General features: G+C 35.5%; 2 protein-coding genes across 4 annotated transcripts in view; both read left to right on the top strand.

Moving 5' to 3' along the window:
- Positions 1–7906, top strand: part of CIP2A (cellular inhibitor of PP2A) — a 50050-nt gene extending 42144 nt beyond the window's left edge. Inside the window, exons 21-23 of one of the 3 annotated variants that reach the window (XM_021669057.2) lie at positions 114–276; positions 2292–2318; positions 7686–7906. In XM_021669057.2, the coding sequence (XP_021524732.2) occupies positions 114–276; positions 2292–2318; positions 7686–7705 (210 nt within the window). In that variant the 3' untranslated portion in view covers positions 7706–7906. Of the gene's footprint in view, positions 1–113; positions 6041–7685 lie in introns of those variants that run through there. The other 2 variants (XM_012460922.3, XM_012460923.2) reach the window with 2 other exon arrangements.
- MYH15 (myosin heavy chain 15) overlaps positions 7730–20615 on the top strand; it is a 181916-nt gene continuing 169030 nt past the window's right edge. The window contains exon 1 of the mRNA XM_064374588.1: positions 7730–7792. The gene's annotated coding sequence lies outside the window, so the exon portion shown is untranslated. The remainder of the gene's footprint in view (positions 7793–20615) is intronic.

Below are 20615 nucleotides of genomic sequence, written 5' to 3'. Positions count from 1 at the left end.
AATGGTTATTGTACAAATAAAAAATAAAAGCATCTTAAAATATCTGTATAGAGAAAACATTAAAGTTATTTTTCTTCTCAATTCTTCCTCCTCCTCCAACCCCAATTCCTTAGGTTTCCTCCCTAGAGGTTCAAAAGGCACAATTAGAAGGTTGTTTGGAAGAGAAAGAGTCCTTGGTGAAACTTCAGCAAGAGGAATTGAACAAACAGTCCCACATGATAGCGATGATCCACAGTTTAAGTGGTGGAAAAATAAATCCGGAAACTGTGAATCTCAGTATCTAGACATTATGGCTTTTTGGAATTTGTAATCTAATGATATTTTTGATGTATTTATCTATTGGAGCTGGGTGGTAGGGAATTTGTGACTTCACAACAATACAATATTATCTAATTTAGTAAAGAACCTGATCTGATGCATGTTTTTTATTTGATTTTTTTGAATTAGAAATTCAATTTTTTAAGTTTTACTTTTTGTTTCTGGCTTTTATTGCTTAAGGCTTTCTTTGGTTCTTACATCAGAAAATCCTTTTTAGCCTCTATTATCATTTTTCTTAGATTCTTTCCTTTTTCTTCATTGCTTTCTATTCTGTTTTGCCTGTCTTAATTATTCTCATTTGTGATTATTTAGATCTTTAAGACCAAACTTTCTTGATAGAACGATGCTAAGATTATAAATTTAAAATATAATTATTAGTAAAAAGAGAAAAGGTATACTGCTAGAGAAGTTTTTCTCTAAAGAAGAACAAAAGAAAATATTAGTGAATTTAAAAACAAAAATACAAAAAAAAATTAGTGAATTTTATTACTGCATGACGTGGCATAATTTCTAAATTTGAAAAAAATACAATGGTAATCAAATGTATAAAAACTAGAAAACTGTTACTGTGTTACACTATTACATTTAAATTATCACATTTAACACCATAGTTGTCTCATAAAAAATCTAATAGCTTGTACAATTATTTGTAAGGTATCTTGAGTTTTTTTCTCTTTTTTTAAAATGTTGCATAGTGGTCCATATCATCTATAATTAAAGTTTCTCATGATTTACATAAGGATAATTTGGATTCTACTCTTGCTATATATTCAGAAAAATATTATTTACTGTTAATTCTGATATGAATTGCATTTAATATGTTGTCTTAAATAGTTTTTAATTCGTTCATTTAATTTTAAAGGATAAGTTAAATATCTTTGTGGTTTTTTTTAAATACAAGAGTTCTTCTATACTTTTCATTTGAATCATATGCTCTAACTACTCTGTGTAAGAAAAGTTTTTATATTAGTATTTTGATTGAATTTATTGCTCTACCATTACAGTCATTAATTTTACTTTGTTTTCTTCACCATATATCTCTTTAAGTGAATTTAGATTCTTTTGTACAGTTCTGGAAATTTTTAAAAGTATTATGCAGAGTAAAAAATTTTAAATTACTATTTGTTCTAAAGAGGAGATACATTCTATTTCTCTTTTGAAATGGCATTTTCAACCAAATATTAAAAAGTTTAAGTGGATAGATATGACTGAAGAACAGAAGGTTCTATAAAATAAAAGGGACAAAAAGTTAAAGAAATATATGAATGAACCAAAAACTCTAGGGAAAGTCAATCTATCTTTACAATTTAGACATCTTGAGCCGGGCGTGGTGGCTCACGCCTATAATCCCAGCACTTTGGGAGGCCGAGGCGGGTGGATCACGAGGTCAAGAGATCGAGACCATCCTGGTCAACACGGTGAAACCCCGTCTGTACTAAAAAATACAAAAATTACCTGGGCATGGTGGCGGGCACCTGTAGTCCCAGCTATTCGGGAAGTTAAGGCAGGAGAATTGCTTGAAACCAGGAGGCGGAGGTTGCAGTGAGCCAAGATCGCACCATTGCACTCCAGCCTGGGTAACAAGAGCGAAACTGTCTCAATAAAAAATAAAAATAAATAAAAAAAAAAAATAGACGTCTTGAGGCAGCCTATCCTATTGCTGCCCTATACAATTTTCTGTGATGATGGCAATGTTCTATCCTGTCCAGTACCATAGCCAGTGGCTACAAGTGGCCATTGAGCACTTGAAATGTGATCTGTGCAACTGAAAAAAATAAATTTTTAATTTTATTTCATCTTAATTTTCATAACCACCCTATTGGAAGATACAGATCTATCCCATTCTCATAAGTATGTGTTTATTTAAAGAACTCAATTTGCCTTAAAGATCTACATAGTTACTCCATATATATATTAGTAGCCCTTTTTTAATATATTTTTAACCTGTCTATTCTAATCTTTTCTCCCTAAAGAGGAAAGTCCATACTGCAGCTTTGAAGGTGAGTACCAATTATCATCCTTTATCACTTTCTGTCTCTTGTAGCACCTTTCATATTGTTTCTGTTGTTTTTCTTAATACCTTTACTATATTGGTTACTTTTTTTCTTTTTGGACTGTGTACCTCATATTAAAAAAAACAAAAGTGTGTGTAAATTTTTTTTTTCTAAAAAATAATTTTAATCAAATTTGAACCACCACCATAGTGAGGGTTTTCCATGTGTGTATGCATACCCATTTCCTAATGGAAAAAACAAAACTTAGGAAGTGCATCATTACAATAGGATTACTCACATCCTCTTAAAATTTTACTGGGGAGTGTTTGTCTCCAAAGTATACATTAACACAGTTCCTTTTGCTATTTACACTGGCCACTTGAACAAATAGACACTTCTCATAAAATTTGATTGATTGAAGTTTATACTAAATTGGTCATTAATGTCAGTATAAAAATAAACTGTATGCTGTGTCTTAGGAAGTGATCAGGTCAATGTCTTTTAGGATCTATTTACTTATTCTTTTCCTCCCTTCAGATAGTTATGAACTATATTTACAACTTTGCTATTGGCATATATATCATTGTACCGAACATATCCTGTTTGTGACTTAATCCTTTGCAAGAGTTAGCAAACATTTTCTGTAAAGGGCCAGATAGTAAATATTTTAGGCTTTTTAGACATAGTTTCTGTCATAGCAACTCAACCCTGCTATTGTAGCACAAAAGCAGACAATACATAAATTAATAGTCATGCCTGTGTTCCAATAAAACTTATTAACAAAACTAGTCTAAATTTTGCTGTTAGATGTTACATTTACGTATTAAGAAATGTCTTTTTATGCTTGGTAATCTTTATCTTGAAGTCTATTTTATTTGATAATAATATAGCCACTTAATCCTTTTCATGTTTTCTGTTGTCCTGATACATCTTTTTCTGTTAGTCTACTTCTAACCTGTATGTTTATATGTAAAAATCACAACTTATAAAAAATGTATATAGTTAGGTCTTGCTTTTTTAATCAATTTTGACAAAATCTATTGCAGTCCAGTTAGAGTTAATATTGTACCACTTAACATAAAAATGTAAATACCTTGCAACTATATAGGTCCATCTCTCCTCCTCTCATCCTGCATACTGTAGTCGACATGTGTATTACCTCTGCCTATGTAGCTAACGCTCAAACAATGTGATAATTTTTGCTTTAAGTAGTCATATGTAAAAACTCTGACTGTCAGCATCAGTATATTCACCTATTTGCATGCACCAATACAATAGTTTCTTCGGTGTAACATTCCAATTTTTCCCTTTGGAAATAGTAAGTAATTTGTGGGCAGATACTTGGATATATGCTGTTTCTTTTCCACCTTGCATCCGCTAGTTTTAGTATTGTTGCTAATTCTTACTTGAATCAGTTCTTAATTTGATGGTTGGTTGCCAAGTGGCTATTTTCTTACTTTTTAAAGGTAGAAAATTGAACATTTTGGTATGTTATAATGTACTGAAAATAGTAGTCTACGTGAAATCACTTATATCATTCACAAAATTAAAATATAGTACTTATAGTTTTACAGTTAATATAGCATGTACTTTTCGTGCATATTCTTACAAGCAAAGCATGTGAGATTTGCTTTCTATACTTTAAGAAAATAAATATGTATGTTAAGCATATTGATTTTTTTTAACTGCAAGACCCTTTGGATATTATTTTTCTACCCTAACCTTCTAAATTGAGAATTGCTTATTTAAATCATGAGATTCGATTAATTTGGGTCATCACTTTACCTTAGCTCTCAGTGATCACCAATGAATATTAAATGTTTATTACTCATAATAAAGTATTTTGGATTAAGAAAATAATTATACATTTCTAGGCTTCACTGTTTACATTCTAGATAATTAACTTTTAAAAATTAAGTAAAACTTGGTTACTACTTACGCCTGTATTACCGTAATTTTGGGAGCCTAGGCAGGCAGATCGTTTGAGGCAGGGGTTCCAGACTGGCCTGGGCAACAAAGTGACACCCTTGTCTCTACAAAAAATGAAAAAAAAATTAATTGGGTGTGATGGCATGTCCCTCAAGCTGTAGTGTAGTGAGCTGTGATTGCACCATTGCACCCCAGACTTTATATGTGTGTATATAAAATATGGCCTTTTTTTTTAAAGCAGATGTTTCATTGATTTTTTTATAGTGTGAATAATAAGCCTGATAAGTACTTGAAAGTGTATGCCTGTGTACTCCATAAATTGAGAGGAAACATTGTGAACTCAAAAACTCATGGTTTATTTTGAACATGCAAATCACTTTGAAACATTATACAGTCTCACTTGGTTAAGCATTTTGTAGTGAATTGACTTTCTTCCTGTCATCGGATGCCTCTGTGAGGCCTGTTTCATTTATGCTTGTGTTCATTTAAACATTTCAAAACTACCCCAGAGAAAATTTATCACTTAACCATGCATAAGAGGTATCATAACTCTTAAAACCCAGCACATTGAGCTACAAGTATCCCTTCATAAATGCAAGAAGGAGTAAGCCTCTTTCCTTCCAACTAAACATAGTATTTTAGTTGTCTACTTCCCTAAGGACCCAGTATCTATATTTTCTCGACAGGATACATAGCAAAGGACTTTTTATATGATGTCCACTACTACATTAGAGAGAGACATTTTCAAAGTCAACAGAGTGGATTGGCTTTCACTTTCATTATGTTATTAAAAACTTATTTTCCACTAAGTAGCTGAGCATTTGGCAGGGATTTAGTAGTGAACATGATTTTGCCTCTCCATTAAATTATCTTCACTGTTATTCTAAGTATTATATTTCATCTCACTTATCTCAAAGAGCCAAAAGATATAATGTGTTAGAGTAGCCTTATGCTTCTCTCAAACTTCAAATAAAAAGGCTTATGATTAGCCCTAGCAAAAGACAACACTGTTCATCTTCAATTAGGCAGGGTTTTCATTTTACTTCAAAGTAAAGGCTTCTATCAACTACTACATATTAATTTGTGTAATACCTACAGTTAATCAGCGCGTTAGAGCTGAGAGAATTCTGAAAGAACAGTGAGCCCAAGCCCGTTATGTGAAAAAAGATTCATTCTCAGAAAAGAGGTCCCATAATTCAAACACAAACTGATGTGACTTTTAAATAAGGATGTGTTGTTATGAAACACACAGAAGTTTCACTTCTGGCAATATATCTGAAAGAAATAAGGTTGTACACTAATATTATGTACAGTAATATGGCACAAAATTGGAAACTATGCAATAATAGGAGATTGGTTAATCAATATAAGGTACAGTAATGTAAAATAATACGCATTCTTTTTAAAAAGTTACTGAAATATATATAAGTACTTGGGAAGAGATTTTTGGTGTGTTAAGTGAAAAAAAGTAAACCAAACTATTTGTAAACAATGATTCAGGTATCTGAATATCTTAGTTTTTTTACACGTGTGTGTGTATGTGTGTGTCTGTGTGTATATATATATATATAATTGTATATATAATTGACTTTGTTGGTTTCTAAAATTACGATATTACATTAACTTTTTAAAACCATGTTTTAAAACATTGGATTGGTAACCACATCTGGATTTGACTTCTGGCTCTACCTAAGGAAAGTTTTTATTTAATCTGTTTTATTCTTTTGTAAAATGAGGATAATACATACTTACTAGAAAAAAGTTGAAAAAAATACAAATAAAGCTCATGGCTTTTAGTAGATTTTCAATAATGGTTTATCTCTCTTTTGGAGAAGGAATGAAAAAGTTTTATGTCCTTTGTCCTTGGTATCTTCTTTCTCTTCATCAAATGTGTAGCCAATTGAGAAAGTAAAATTAACAATAAAGATTCTCTGTTACTTTTGCTAGTAGTGGAGGATGGAGAGATTAGGAGTGAAATCTTTAAATTATTGTCTACACTGAGAGTAACAATTTTATTGACTAGACTAGTCTGGGTTGCTCAGACTTATTTATTCCTATTAGGTATGAATTATAAGCAGTGTTAAATTAACATCTCTTCTTGAAAGAAGCATTTTTCATACTTCAAATTAGCCTTCTCTTGGATGTCATAGTATTTTCTAATGACTGTACCTGCAAAATTCATTGTGAGGTTGTACATTGTTATTTCTTTAATTTCCTGGAAGAGATTATGAGGAAAAGATGTACTTGAGAAAAGTTTGCCAAATTTTAGTAGTAAAACAACATGTCTAAGACTTGGATCCCATTATATTCCCAGCTAGTTTGACAGATTTAAAAGTTTTCCTAATCTATGTTAGTATTTCTATTTAGAAATATCATTTTTGTAGTAGCCTCTTAAAAGTCCAAAAATTTAGTGTTATCTACCTCAAAGTAAAGATGTATGTGTTATGTTTGCAGAGATAATGAAAATACAGACCTTTAATTGTACTATCAAGGAAGGGTTACAAGAATCTTAGGAATTTGTATAGAATCCAGAGGAGAGAGAACTTGATAGCAGATGTGTGATGTTGGCTGTGTAAAAACAGAACAATAATCAAGGTCACCCTGAACCATTTAGTCTGAATGACATTTCATGCAAATACCCTTCAGATAAGACTGACTGAAGCCATGACTTGAATTGCTGCTATCCTTGAGCTACTAAATAAGACACCTAGATTATTGATGTTGTAGGTTGATGCAAGGAACATAATATTTTGTTTGCCATGTTGCCTGGGTAGATGTGAGATGTGATCCACCCAACTTATGATCATACGGCTAGTATTTCCAGAGTTTGTGTTTCTTTGTAGGATTAGTTCTGTGATCATTACATACTAATCACATTTATTTCTTTATGCCTCTTTTAAATCTTCCCCCATTCTACAAACAATAGTATCACCTTAATTTTACCAACTGTTAAGTGTGATTCTCTATTTAGGAAAGTGGGGAGCCAGAGGAAAGTAAGAGAGAATATGAGCACATGGCACAAAATTCAAAAATTAAAAGATACGTGGACTTTCTGTTTTAACATGCAATGACACCATGTCAGAATGGCATGATCCTGATGTCTCAGTTCCACAAGGAGTGGCCAGTGGCTGTTCAGCTCGACCAGGTGACCCAAAAGATCCACAGATATAAGGCCCAGCAAGCAAAAGCACACTACTATTGCCTATCACCCTGCATCTGGACCCATCCAGCCCATAGAAATATGTCCCACAGGGAGGTATCACACCAAAGTATGAGCTAGCAGGGGCTTCAGCTTAGATGAGTTAATGTGACCAGCATCCATACGGTGACCCCGACCTTTGGTATCTGTGGATCCAAGAAGACATTAGAACAAGTCTGGTGAGTCCTTAAAGGCCAGCAACTCCAGTTGAAGTACTACTACTCCAAGCTCCTTCTCTTCCCCAGGAAGCCCTTGGATCCGATGAAGGAAGACAGCTCTGCTGAACTCAAATTGGCCGCTCAGTTGACAGGACCAGTAATGTGCATGTCAGTGTCTACAAGGAGAAAGCCAGGTTGGTCTCAAACTCCTGACCTCAGGAGATCCGCCCACTTCGGCCTCCCGAAGTGCTGGGATTACAGAGGTGAGCCACCTGGCCCAGCAACTGTTTTTCTAATGCAATTTGTTCAGCAATAAAAACAACAAAGGGAATGTCAATATGCACATAAATAACCCTTACCAATTATTCTGAATTGGGAGTTAGGGGATTTCTTGGTTAGTGGATACTCATGTCAGATTTGGATGTGTGTGGTTTTTGTTTGTTTCGTTTTCTGGGGGTGGCCTGTTTTATTAACTATAAGAGGATCAAATAACAAGTCAAAATAGTTAATATTATTTCTCAATAAATTTACCTTAGTGTACAAACCTCCCCCCTCAAAGAAGTACTCTATAGCTTTTTACTATGCTCTCACATTGTTAGAATCTCCTTAGTGGTTCTCAAATTTGAGTGTATATTAAAATCACCTGGAGGTCTTGTTAAACTACAGATTACTGGCACCCAGCAGACACACTGTTATAGACTGAATGTTTGCATTCCCACAAGATTCATGTGCTGAATCCTAACTCCAAATGTGATGATATTTGGTGTTAGGGCCTTTGGGAAGAAATTAGGTCATAAGAGTGGAGCCCTCATAAATGGGATTAGTGCCCTTATAAAAGAGGCTCAGGAGAGACCCATGCCCCTACTACCACATGAGGACACAGTAAGAAGATGCCATCCATGAAGCAAAAAGCAGACCCTCATCAGACACCAAATCTGCTGGTGCCTTGATCTCGGACTTCTCAGCATCCAAAACTGTGAGAAATAAATTTCTGCTGTTTATGAGCCACCCAGTCCATGGTATTTTGCTATAGCAGCCCAGATGGAACTAAGACACCGATCCTCAGAGTTTCTAATTTAGTAGGTCTGGGACAGCTCAAGAATTTGCATTTCTAACAAGTTCCCAGGCAATGTTAATGGCCCTGATCTTGGAACCATGTTTTGAAATTTGCTGTCTTACAATACCAATGCCGTGTTGTCTTCTTCCACACCTATTTTGAGATAATAGACCCCAGTTGGTGTCGGATGCTGTGAGGGGCTGTGTATTATGTTAAATTTCCACAAAGTGAGAATAAGGAAGTAACTGAAATACCAAGCACATCATCAAAAGTTGCCTTCTCAGAAACAGTGAATTATTTTCATACTGATTTAAGAGACAATGTCTCACTCTGTCACCCTAGCTAGAGTGGAATGGTGTGATCACGACTCACTGCAGCCTCAACCCCATGGGCTCAAGTGATCCTCTTGCCCTCAGTCTCACAAGTAGCTGAGACTACAGGTGTATGCCACTATGCCCAGCTAATTAAAAAAAAAAATGTAGAGATGGGATCCTGCTATGTTACCCAGACTGGTCTTGAACTCCTGGCCTCAAATGATCCTCCTGCTCTGATCTCCCAAAGCGCTGAGATTACAGGCATGAACCACTGAACCTGACCTAATGATTTCTTGTATCATTTTTCTTAAGCTTTAGAAACAACTTGTAAAGAAGACAATTATGAGACTATTTTTACCATATAACTTTGTGATAAAAATTAAGACAAAAACCAGTTTCTGGTTTAGTGATAATTGAATACTTCACTTTTTTTGAACTTATGAAAGACCAAATAGTTTTAATTTAGCTTTAAATGCCATTGGTTTGATAGAGCATTCGTCAGACATCCTTCTAGGGATAAAAATATTAGAAGAAAATATACTATCAAATAGACTGGTCTAATTTCCTATTTTCAAGAAAAAAGAATTAACATGGCTGACATTGTGTTTTATTATAATATGCAATTGGAGTTTTCTGACGTGAGTCTTAGTGATTACTATCATTCAGCTTTCTTTAAAAACCTAGGCATCTCATTAGAATTCTGCTACTGAGCAGTGCAATCATTTGTGCAGCAGCTGGAGAAGGATCATGTATTTCACAGGACTCCTGAGATTAATGACAAGAAATGCCTGGTAGTGACCCATGAATGGAAAGCAGGAATCTTTTTTAAAAAAAGCTCTTCAAACGTATAAGCCAATCTTTTTTAGAGTAAGTATTTTTTTTTAATGATTATGGAAAAGATCTACTGGGTTATACATTGTTTCCCTTCATCTATAGATTCAGTCTCAATATTCTGAGGTCAGTCCTGGCTTTTATCTGGAGATATTTAACCCCCCTGCAGGAGAAAGCAGGGTGGCAGTTTCACCTTGTTGAACTTGCTGTCTAGCCAGTTGTAGTTGTATGTCAGATTCCATTACCTAGGCTTTTGTCTTTTAACGAAATCCTAAATTAAAACCAAGTCCTAATAAATGGATTCCTGTCCTGCCACATGTATTCTGGTTTCCTTTACAGAACTCCAATTCCTCCATGATTAGGGCCTTGTGTAGTCCCCAAGTCTTTCAAGATATATAGTCCCAACTCCATTTTTACAGCCTGGCATCCTGCCCAGTACTTTGAAATCTTTTGCTTGCCCATTGGAGATTCCAGTGTATCTCTCCCTGGTTAATCATCATAACTAGTATTTGTGTAGGAAGCCCTGCCTTTGACAAACCACCTTAATCTTTTTATACATTCTCTTGTTTGATCATCAAAAATTATCAGGCGAGTATGGTGATCACATTTTCATTTAATAATTTAATTACAGACAATCTAAGCCTCAGAAGGATTAAGTAAACTGCCCAGGATCTTAGATTAAGTAAATAATAGATAATTTGGGGAGATCAGGTCTTCGGAGCATAAATTTGGTATTTTTCTTGTCTTCTCTTTGTGCCAGACTTCTGTGAAATTCCGGCATGCACTTCTGCCTGAACTTGTTTCTACTCCATTCTGTTGGGACCTTCTCAAGGACAGTCTGCTCTTCAAAACAAACTTGGCTCGCCCATTTTGCCTATCCTCCTGCCAGTACTCCTGAAAAGCAAAAAAAAAAAGTTTTATTATTTTAAAAAATATTTATATCTGAGTTAAATGAAAGTACAGTCCAAAAAATACATAATTTGAGACTAGAAACAACAAATTTATCTCGTAAATGAGGATCCTGGCCCATGGAAAAGTTTATTTTATTTAATTCTATCATCATAATCACCACCATCTGTTTCAACCCTGAATACTTACAGTTACCAGTTGTTGAAACAATGGTAAAGCGGAACTACAGGCTCAGTAGCCAATATGATGGTTTGACAGTATACTTATTCTTGATGAGTTCATCATTCAGATAAGCATGACCTTGATGGTATTCTCTGGTACACCTCTGACCTTTAATTTTACTGCCCTCTTTTAAACAATATGGGTTACATACCCTTGATCTTAAAGAACTATAGTACTTCCTAAATCAATAGTAGGAAAGTCTTTCTGAGATGACATATTAGTCAAGGTTCTCCAGAGAATTAGAACCAACAGGGTGTATTGTTTGTGTGTATAGAGAGAGCAAGAGTGAGAGAGTTATTATAAGAAACTGGCTCACGTGATTATGAAGGCTGGGAAGTCCCAATATCTTCAGTTGGCAAGATGTAAATACAAGAGGGCCAATGTGTAACTTCAGTGAGAACCAGTAGATCTGACCATGTAAGTTCCAATTTGAAAGCTGGAAGAATAGAGACTCAAGAATAGCCAATGTTTTAGTCAGAGTCCAAAGACCAGAAAAGATTACCCAGCTCTAAGGAGTCAGGCAGGATGAGTTCCTTCTTATTCTCAGGAGGTCAGCCTTATGTCCTATTCAGATGTTTCGATTGGATAAGGTCTGCCCATATTAGGGAGGCCAATCTGCTTTGCTCAGTCCACCAATTTCTATCTCCTTTCTCTTTTACCTTTCTTGAGAAAAGTTCATTGGTAGACTGAGCAAAGCAGATTGGCCTCACTAACATCGGTAGACTGAGCAAAGCAGTTTGGCCTCATCCAAAAACACCCTCACAGGTATACTGAAAATAATGTTTGGCCAAATATTTGAGTACCCTGTGGCCCACTCAAGACAAAAATTTAACCTTCACAAATGACAACATTTAGGATCTCTATACAGGGAAAATGTTCTATTTTAATTTCTATCTCCTTTCTCTTTTACCTTTCTTGAGAAAACTTCAGCTACTTTCTCCCCATGCTCCCCTCCCTTTCATTGCTTCGCTAAAAGTTATTTATTCTAAGATGAGAGTGGGAGCTCTCCCACACACCTGATAGTTGTTTTTCAGTTTTTACCTCTTTCAGTTTCTACTCTAATATTGTACCCTTAGGATAATTACTTCTCTAAGTGTCAAGTTTTAATTTTTCAAATGGCAAGACCTATTGATAACAGGCATTCTTAGTAACAAAATATTTATATTTTACTTTTATAATATTTTAAAAATATTCTCCCTTTCCTACATTATTTCAGCATATCAGAGGCTATTTACTTTGGAGACCTGCTGCAAATATGGATATGGCCCAGCTTGAGATTTACACCCTCTCCCCTAGATTTTCAAGAGCTAGTGAGAGCTCACCAGATGCTGCAGGAACCATGACACTTTCCAACACACAGGCCACTATCTTGGGATGAACCCATTCTAGCACACCTTGCCCTTCACAAAGAAAAGAAAACTCTCCCTGGGGCTCCCGCCAGCTTCTCTGGGATCAGTCGTGTTATCATACATATTAATTTTAAAAATAAGATCTTTCTTTGTATTCCCACTGATTTTAGGTCAAAACGTCTCATTTCTCTGTTGTATTAAGGTTACCATGTGCCTGAAATCATTGGTCTCATTCTCTCCATCAGTTCTGTCCTGCATCCTACTACCCATTCAATCTTCATAAAATACCAAAACTTTTAAGCCAAATTTTGCTGAAAAGCCTTCAGTGTTCAGTTTCCAATAACTTACAGCAATAATTCTCAAATTGTGCTTCACTGAACCCCATAATATTGCTCATCTTGAGGTCAACACTTCTTGAGCCAGAACAGCTATTCCATGCTCTACTTATCATATTCAGTATTTCCTGTGGTTCCTTGAATATATGAAATACAGTTATAATAACTATTGTAATGTTTTTATCTACTCATCCCATCATCTGTGTCATTTCTAGGTTCATTTTTATTGGATTTTTCTTCTCATTTAAGCTGTATTTTTCTGCTTCTTTGAATGCCTGGTAATTTCTTAAAGTATTCTTTAGAGCAATTTTAGGTTCACAGCAAAATTGAGGGGAAATTACAGAGATTTTCCATATACCTCCTGCCCCTACACATACGTGGCTTCACCCATTATCAACATCCCCACCAGAGTGGTAATGCTTTTTATAACTGCTGAACCTATGTTGACACCTTATTATTACCCAAAGTCCATAGTTCACATTAGGGTTCACTCTTGGTATTGTACGTCCCATGGATATGGACAAATATATCCACCATTATAGTGTCACTCAGAAAAGCTTCACTGCCCTAAAAAATCCTCTGTCCTCCACCTATCTCTCCCTCTTCAAAACTTCCTGGAAATCACTGATATTTTCACTGTCTCCATGTTTTGCCTTTCAAGAATGTCATACAGTTGAAGTCATATAGTATATAGCCTTTTCTGCCTGGTAATTTTTAGTTAGATGCCAGACAGTGTGAATTCTAGCTTGTTGGGTGGTATATATATTTTTGTATTCCTATAGGTATCCTTGAGCTTTGTTCTGAGATGTAATTAAGTTACTTGGAAACCGATTCTTTCCATTCAGATTTTTAAGCTTTGCTAGAAAGGACAAGTGCAGTGTTTAGTCTAGGTCTATTCTCCACTATTGATATGAAACCCTTGTGAATACAATTCCTGATTCCTCATGAAGTATGAAGTTTCCCACTCTGATTGCAGGCACAAAATCTAATTCTAAAGGGCTCCAAGGATTTTTCTTCTAATTTATTTGAGTAGTCCTTTCCTCATAAACATGCACAGATCACTACTCTACTGATGACTAGATAAGGATCCTCTGCAGTTCCCCAGAGCGCTCTCTGAGCAGCTCTCTCCTATCCAGTACTCTTCTCTGTCAACTGTAGCCATCGTGGCCACCACAGACTGCTAGCTTCATCTCTTTAAGTCAAAGAGGTTGCTGGTCATGGTCTGAAAATTCCCTGTGCTATGTCCTGGAAACTCTCCAAGCTGAGGCAGTTATGGGGCTCACCTTGTTTGCTCCCCTCTTTCAGGGATCATTGTCCTTTTTGTTTATTAACCAATTACTTAAACCCATTGTATCATGTTCTGTGCTTTTTTTTTTAAAGTAGATAAACCCCTGTCCACACCTTGTTGGAAGCAAATGTCTCAGTCAAAAGACCGATATTGGACTTGTTTGAAAAATGTGTTTTGCCCTAAAAGAATGTGTTGAAACCTAGAATAAAATCTAAACTCCTTAGCGAGGCAACCAAAGCCTTCCACAGCATGCTCTCACTCTGAATTTTGAAATTATTTCCCTGTTCCAAGCACAATGACTAAATATATCTTGCATGTTTCTACCTCTTTATTCACAGATTTCCCATGCTGTCAACACGATGTTGCCTTCCTGGCTACCGTTCTCCCATCTGATCCTCGATTTAGGTCATTCCTACTTCATATGATCATTTTACTTGTATTACCACATCTTATCAAAAAGATCATACGCTCTTTTAGGATAAGAACTATGTCTAATATCTTTATTTTTTTCCTGAAAGGCTTGGCAAAAAGACTGGGCAGTGAGTGGACTCCCAACATATGTTTGTAATTTGTCTAACAGAATGCTGAATAGCCTGACAGTAGGCGCCTAGAATTTTATTCTTGCTAGTCTTAATCAGCAGCACACCAATTACTATATGATAGCATAAAAATAGGCCATGATGTAATTGCCGAGTGATCATTATATGACATAAATGTAGTCAGTCTGCTTTTTAAAAATCCAGACAGATGGTAAAACACTTCATGTGATTTCATTCTCTGTGCTCTTGTGTCCAGTCCACAACACACAATTTCTCACTCCTCTTTCCTGAGACACCAAGGGTCATGGTGCTGAAATTTTCCACCACATTTTTCCTCTGTACTTAGTGGGACAGAGTGTGACATGTCACCTTCTCTATTTTTGCTGATACCAAAGTTGCCCGAATTCTAATTTACTGAGGGTAGTTTTCTCTGGGACTAACCCCAAGGCAAAAAGTCAGAATAGTTAAAAGCACAGTCTATAGTGTCAGACTGGATGAGTTTGAGTACTGGTTCTGCTGAGTATTAATTAGCACTCTGACCTTGTGAAGTCATCTCTCTTTTCCAAACCTCAATTCCTCACCTACAAACAGAAGACAATAATAGTACCCAGCACATAGAGTCCTGTGTAAACACAAGAACTTAGATCATCTTTCTGCACACTCAGTGGGAGTTTACTGCTTCTGGATTGAATTGAGATACATACTCATACAACTAAATTAAGTCATTGCTTTTAAAGACAAAATTCCTTATGAAACTATTTAAAACCCATGGCAGAATGCAGAAAAACCCAACCATCATCCAGATTTTAGTGTGTCTGTAATCTCAACTGTTTTACCAAGAAGACTATTGCAAGAAGTTTAAGATCCAGAGAAATCCATCATAACTTATGCCTGCCTATTAGTCTTCCCATGATATGGCCATTCTTTATTATTAAGAAACTGGATCAAATTCTACTCATATATATCCCCAATATAATTACAGTTCTTTTGTAATAATTGTTTTTTCTCTTTATTAAATACCTTCTCTGTTCTGGGTACTCTTCTGAATATTTTACGGATATTATTTTATTTAAAATTAAAACCTTAGGAGGTAGACTGCTATGGTTTGAATATGTGTCCCCTTCAAAACTCACATTGAAATTTAATTGCCATGGTTACAGTATTAAGAGGTAAACTATTAAAAAAGAGGTGATTAGATCATGAGGGCTTCTACCTCATTAATGGATTAATAGTATTTTAAGAAAGTGGATTCTTATAAAATGTTGCATTCCCCCTCCACCTTGCTCTCCGTCCCCTGCCAAGGGATGATTTTGCAAGAAGGCCCTCACCAGATGCAGACTCCTTGGCCTTGAAATTCCTAGTTTCCAAAACTGTAAGAAATAAATTTTTTTTTTTTTTTGAGACGGAGTTTCGCTCTTCTTACCCAGGCTGGAGTGCAATGGTGCGATCTCGGCTCACCACAACCTCCGCCTCCTGGGTTCAAGCAATTCTCCTGCCTCAGCCTCCCGAGTAGCTGGGACTACAGGCGTGCACCACCATGCCCAGCTAATTTTTGTATTTTTTAGTAGAGACGGGGTTTCACCTTATTGACCAGGATGGTCTCGATCTCTTGACCTTGTGATCCACCCGCCTCAGCCTCCCAAAGTGCTAGGATTACAGGCGTGAGCCACCGCGCCCGGCCCAAATTTTTGTTTTTTATAAATTATTCAGTCTGTGGTATTTTGCTACAAAAGCACAAAACAGACCAAGATGAAGGCATACTATGGATGAGAAAACTATATCCCAGAAAGAGTAAAGAATTGCTCAGTGACACCTAGTTAGACAAGAACAGGGTTGTGATTCACACTCAGTCTGACTTCAGAGCCAACTCTTAACCTCTAAACTCCTTGATAAGCGATAAGATTTTGTCAATGTTGACTTGTTTTTCAAACCCACAATTGATATGACTAGTATATATACTGAGAAATTCAAAGACATGGTCAACACAAAGTTGGAGTCATGGAAATGCATTGCAGATAACTTCTTAGGGGTGAGATAGGAGACAATTTTTTAAAGAAAGAATTAGACTCTGTTAGAATAACATAAATTGTCTCATAAAACATATGACTATCTGCAGCTGAGAGTCCTTTAAAATGAGAGGTGGTAAAGGAGGTTTTCAGGCAGACCTCTGCTAGGGCAAGGTGCATGGGAGGAGCAAGATTTGCCTCTCCTGGACAACGGAGGAGGGCTGGGGAATGTTAGTGTTGAGGTCACCAGAGAAAGGCTAATTGAGGCTGCTCCATGGGGCTGGCTGGGTAGGCAGATCTGATAAGAATTCAGTAACCCCTGGCAGCTAAACAGAATCCTCCTGCTTGCTTACTGTGGTAGAAAATTTCTCCAGTCTAGCACAGTAGTTCTCAAAGTGAGATACCCCAGACAAGTAGCATCAACAGGGAGCTTGTTCATATGCAACTTCTCAGGCCCCATCTCAGATCTACTGAATCAGAAACTCTGGAAGCGGCACATGGCAATCTGTGTTTTAGCAAACCACCTAAATAATTCTGATACATACTAAATTTTAAGAACAACTGCAAGCAGAAAACTTTTTGAGCTCCACAACTACAAATAAGAATATTAAAATGTGAGAACGTAGTTGAGAGCTCTTCGAAGTGGATTAGTTATGGATAAATGTAAATAAATTTTTATTCACTGCATTTGATCTGTTTTCCAATTCTTTTTGATGGACATAAGTCAACCAAAACATCAGTCCTTACGCTTCTCCTCAGCCACGTACAGGACTCATGTTCATTAAAGTCAAGGCTTAATAAGGCTTGCAGCGTCAATCAGATGGGCCGCAATTTATGACCAAGTTTCAGCCAGACCCTTCCACTAGAGAAAACATATGTGAGTGATACTAATGGACAGATATTTTAAAATCTGTTCTAATTTATACTTTTTAAAATGAAAATCACTGGAAAACATCAGAATGCAATTATTATTGGCCTGTTTCAAGTAACTGTCAGGGGTCTTAACACAGGTCTGACTTCTGCTCTAGAGCACCAGCTCCCTGAGGGCAGGGACCTTCCTTATTCACCAGTGCCCACTCCTTAACTGGCTCAATAAACAGATAATGAGCTGAACTGACTGGAAACCTGTGAACAGATCAGAGAGCATTACCCTCACAAGTGAGAAAACAGAAATAGAAAAAGGAAGCAAACAGGGAAAATAAATTTTAGAATTGACAACTTTATCTTCTTTAGTTTAGTGACGACTAATAGAAGCTCTATGTAGAAGTATATGCCTCACAGCTGGAAAATTAGGTATGCTCTAATTTGCATAAGTTGTCATTTTAATGTACTTGTTGGTGGCATGAACTGATTAATAAAGTGCTGCATGGTGAGTTTGTTTATCGAAGCATCACTGTATAAGAGTCTAGCTTTATTGGCCCATTTGGCACATTTGAGTTGAGTTTCAATCATGAGGGAAGAAGTTGTTCTGCTGAATGACAGGCCCAGGAGTTTTCACAGATATTGGAATTGTAAATGAGTAGCTCAGAACCGGATATTTCTTCCCTTTTCTTTTTTTTTTTTTTCATATTACCACTAGACCTGATCAAAGAATAAAATCAAAAGATGTTTATTTACCTACTATATGCCCTTAATTCTAATTCCAGACCATTTGTTTAATAATACAGATATTTTATTTCAAAATTAGAGATCTGATTTCATCAAAAAGTCTGCATTATTTTTAATATATAGCAGACATCAGTGAAATAGATTTTGAAATTTATTGCTCAGGTCCAAACAGCAGACAGATAACAACCCACGTTATAAGCCATGGCATCTGCTTTGCCTCCATCTTTACCAGTTAAAGATAAAATTTATTACATTTTTTCAATGTGTAATCTTATTAAAAATGGGCTAGACGTGAGAGCATCTAAACAGAAGATACTCCTTTGAATACAGCCACTCATTAAAAAAACACCCAGTAGCATTAATCCTTCTAGCTGGAAAGTGTTTTTGGTCCAGTTGATTCTTTCATTTATCATTTTACCAGGTTCATGAGGGAAGTTTCTAAATTGCTAAGACCATCAGATGTGTGAGATAAGCAATTAATGAAACTGAGCAATGCAGTGTGCTGGATCATTCTGGCTGACAGAAATTTTTCAAATAAGTAGACATTATCTGCTAAAACATCTGTACCCATGTAGCTACAGAGGATGATTACTGGAGAGTTACTGTGTTGGAAGAGAGAGGTTAAGGTAAATAAATGAGCTCTAGAAAAATATTAAAAGTGAGTTCATTCATTTATTAGTCATTATTTATCTGTTTTATTTAGAGTAGCATAGCATCTTTACAAAATCATTTTATCCCAAATCACTAGTTTTAAAATATGTCAGCTAATTACTCTTTTGAAGTAATTGCAGTGACCAATAGCCATTTTTTCCTATCTTCTAAAGACTGGAACTCCTATTCTTTAGCTGAAATCAGGACAACTTCATAGACTTTCTACAATAGTGGCCAGGGAAACATAAGCATCCTTTGCAAATAGGTGTAACTGTGTAATTAAGTTATTGATAATGTGATGTGAGTGAAATGGCAGACAATGTTTGGGAAAAATCCTTAAAGGACATGGCTCTTCTTTTCTTCTTTCTTTCCAAGTGGAAATAAACAAAATGGCTGGGTCCCTACCAGAATGTTGAATCATGCCCTGACCTAGGGAATAAAAGCCATGAACAGCCATCAAGACAGAAGAAACCTGCTCTCTTACATTGGGATATACGTAGGAGCCCTGGATTAACTCCTTCTAGACTTCATGAGAGAAATAAACTTTGGCTGTATTTAAGTCATTGTTATTTTAAGGTTTTTCTGTTTTTAACTTCTCTACTTGCAAAGGGCAATTTTGTTATTGTTGTTGTTACCCTTGGCAACTAATACTAGGACTACCAAGAAATACTGACTAAATATAACCATTTATAATCCTCCAAAGCTGGACAAAAAAAAAAAAAGTTAAGTTACAAAAAGAAAAGATAGGCATATTTAACTGTATCAAAATGTAAGACAAAAGTTACCGTAAGTGAATTCAGAAGAAAAATGATAAATTTGGTAAATTAATAATAAAAGACAAGATTAGCACACAAAAAATACAAAGAACTATTGCAAATTGAAAAGAAAAAGCAAATACCCCATAGGAAAGTAGACGAAATAAGCAGGCAGAACAAACAACTCAGACAAGAGCTAATCCAAATGACTATTTGAAAAGATGTTCAAATTATTTAATAGAGAAATGAAATTAAACTAAAATGAAATATGACTTTATACCTATTGGATTGTCAAAAAGTTATAAAGAATGAAAAGGTCTATTACTGTCAGTAATGCAGGAAAAGTATTTTCATATATGACTCGTGAAATTGTTAATTGTCACTGCCTTTTTGGAAAACAATCTGGCAATATCTGTTAGAATTTTAAATGTGTATTTTCCTTGACTTAACATTGCCATCCCACGATACTTTTGCAAATAAATAAAGTCATGAGTAATGACACACATACAAGGATGCTGATTACATTTTTATAATGGCAAAAAAAAAAAAAGAAAAACTCTAGAAATGTCCATGGGGAATTGCTGAATAAATTATGATACATAAGGTATGATATGAAATCATTAAAATCATGCATTTGAGTTGTAGCAGTTGATTTGGCAGATTTTCAATGAGATATTATTGAGTGAGAAGAATTAGGACATAGAGGCCTGTATATAATTGTTCTTATTTTGTTAAATGACCCACAACAATATGCCATATGCCTGAGTATTTCTTTCCCTGAGTACATAAGCATGGAGAAAAATATTGAAGAGCACATCTTAAATTGTTAATCTGGATTATGTGTGGGATGAGTAAAAGCAAGAGGGATAATGTGAGTGGAAGGGTTAAAAGAATCCAAGATCTAATATGGGCTATGACAGGACAAAGGCAAGCCAGAAAAAAATACCCAAGCTTTATGACATGTTTAACTTCTTGATATGTAAAATTAATTATATGTTATTTATATATTTACAGGGACATATTATATAGTATGTATATAAAAACATATAAATAACGCTTTAATGGCTTTTGAAGTTTGATTTTATTTTTATTTCACAAATAGTAATTGTATATATTTACAGGGTATGCTGTAATGTTTCAATATGATATATAT

Source organism: Aotus nancymaae, unplaced genomic scaffold, assembly GCF_030222135.1.
Source record: "Aotus nancymaae isolate 86718 unplaced genomic scaffold, 86718_ANA_hifiasm-v0.15.2.pri h1tg000011l, whole genome shotgun sequence".
Taxonomy (NCBI): Eukaryota; Metazoa; Chordata; class Mammalia; order Primates; family Aotidae; genus Aotus; species Aotus nancymaae.
The sequence above is the reverse complement of the archived record's forward strand: the minus strand, read 5'-3'. Positions and strand labels throughout refer to the sequence as shown.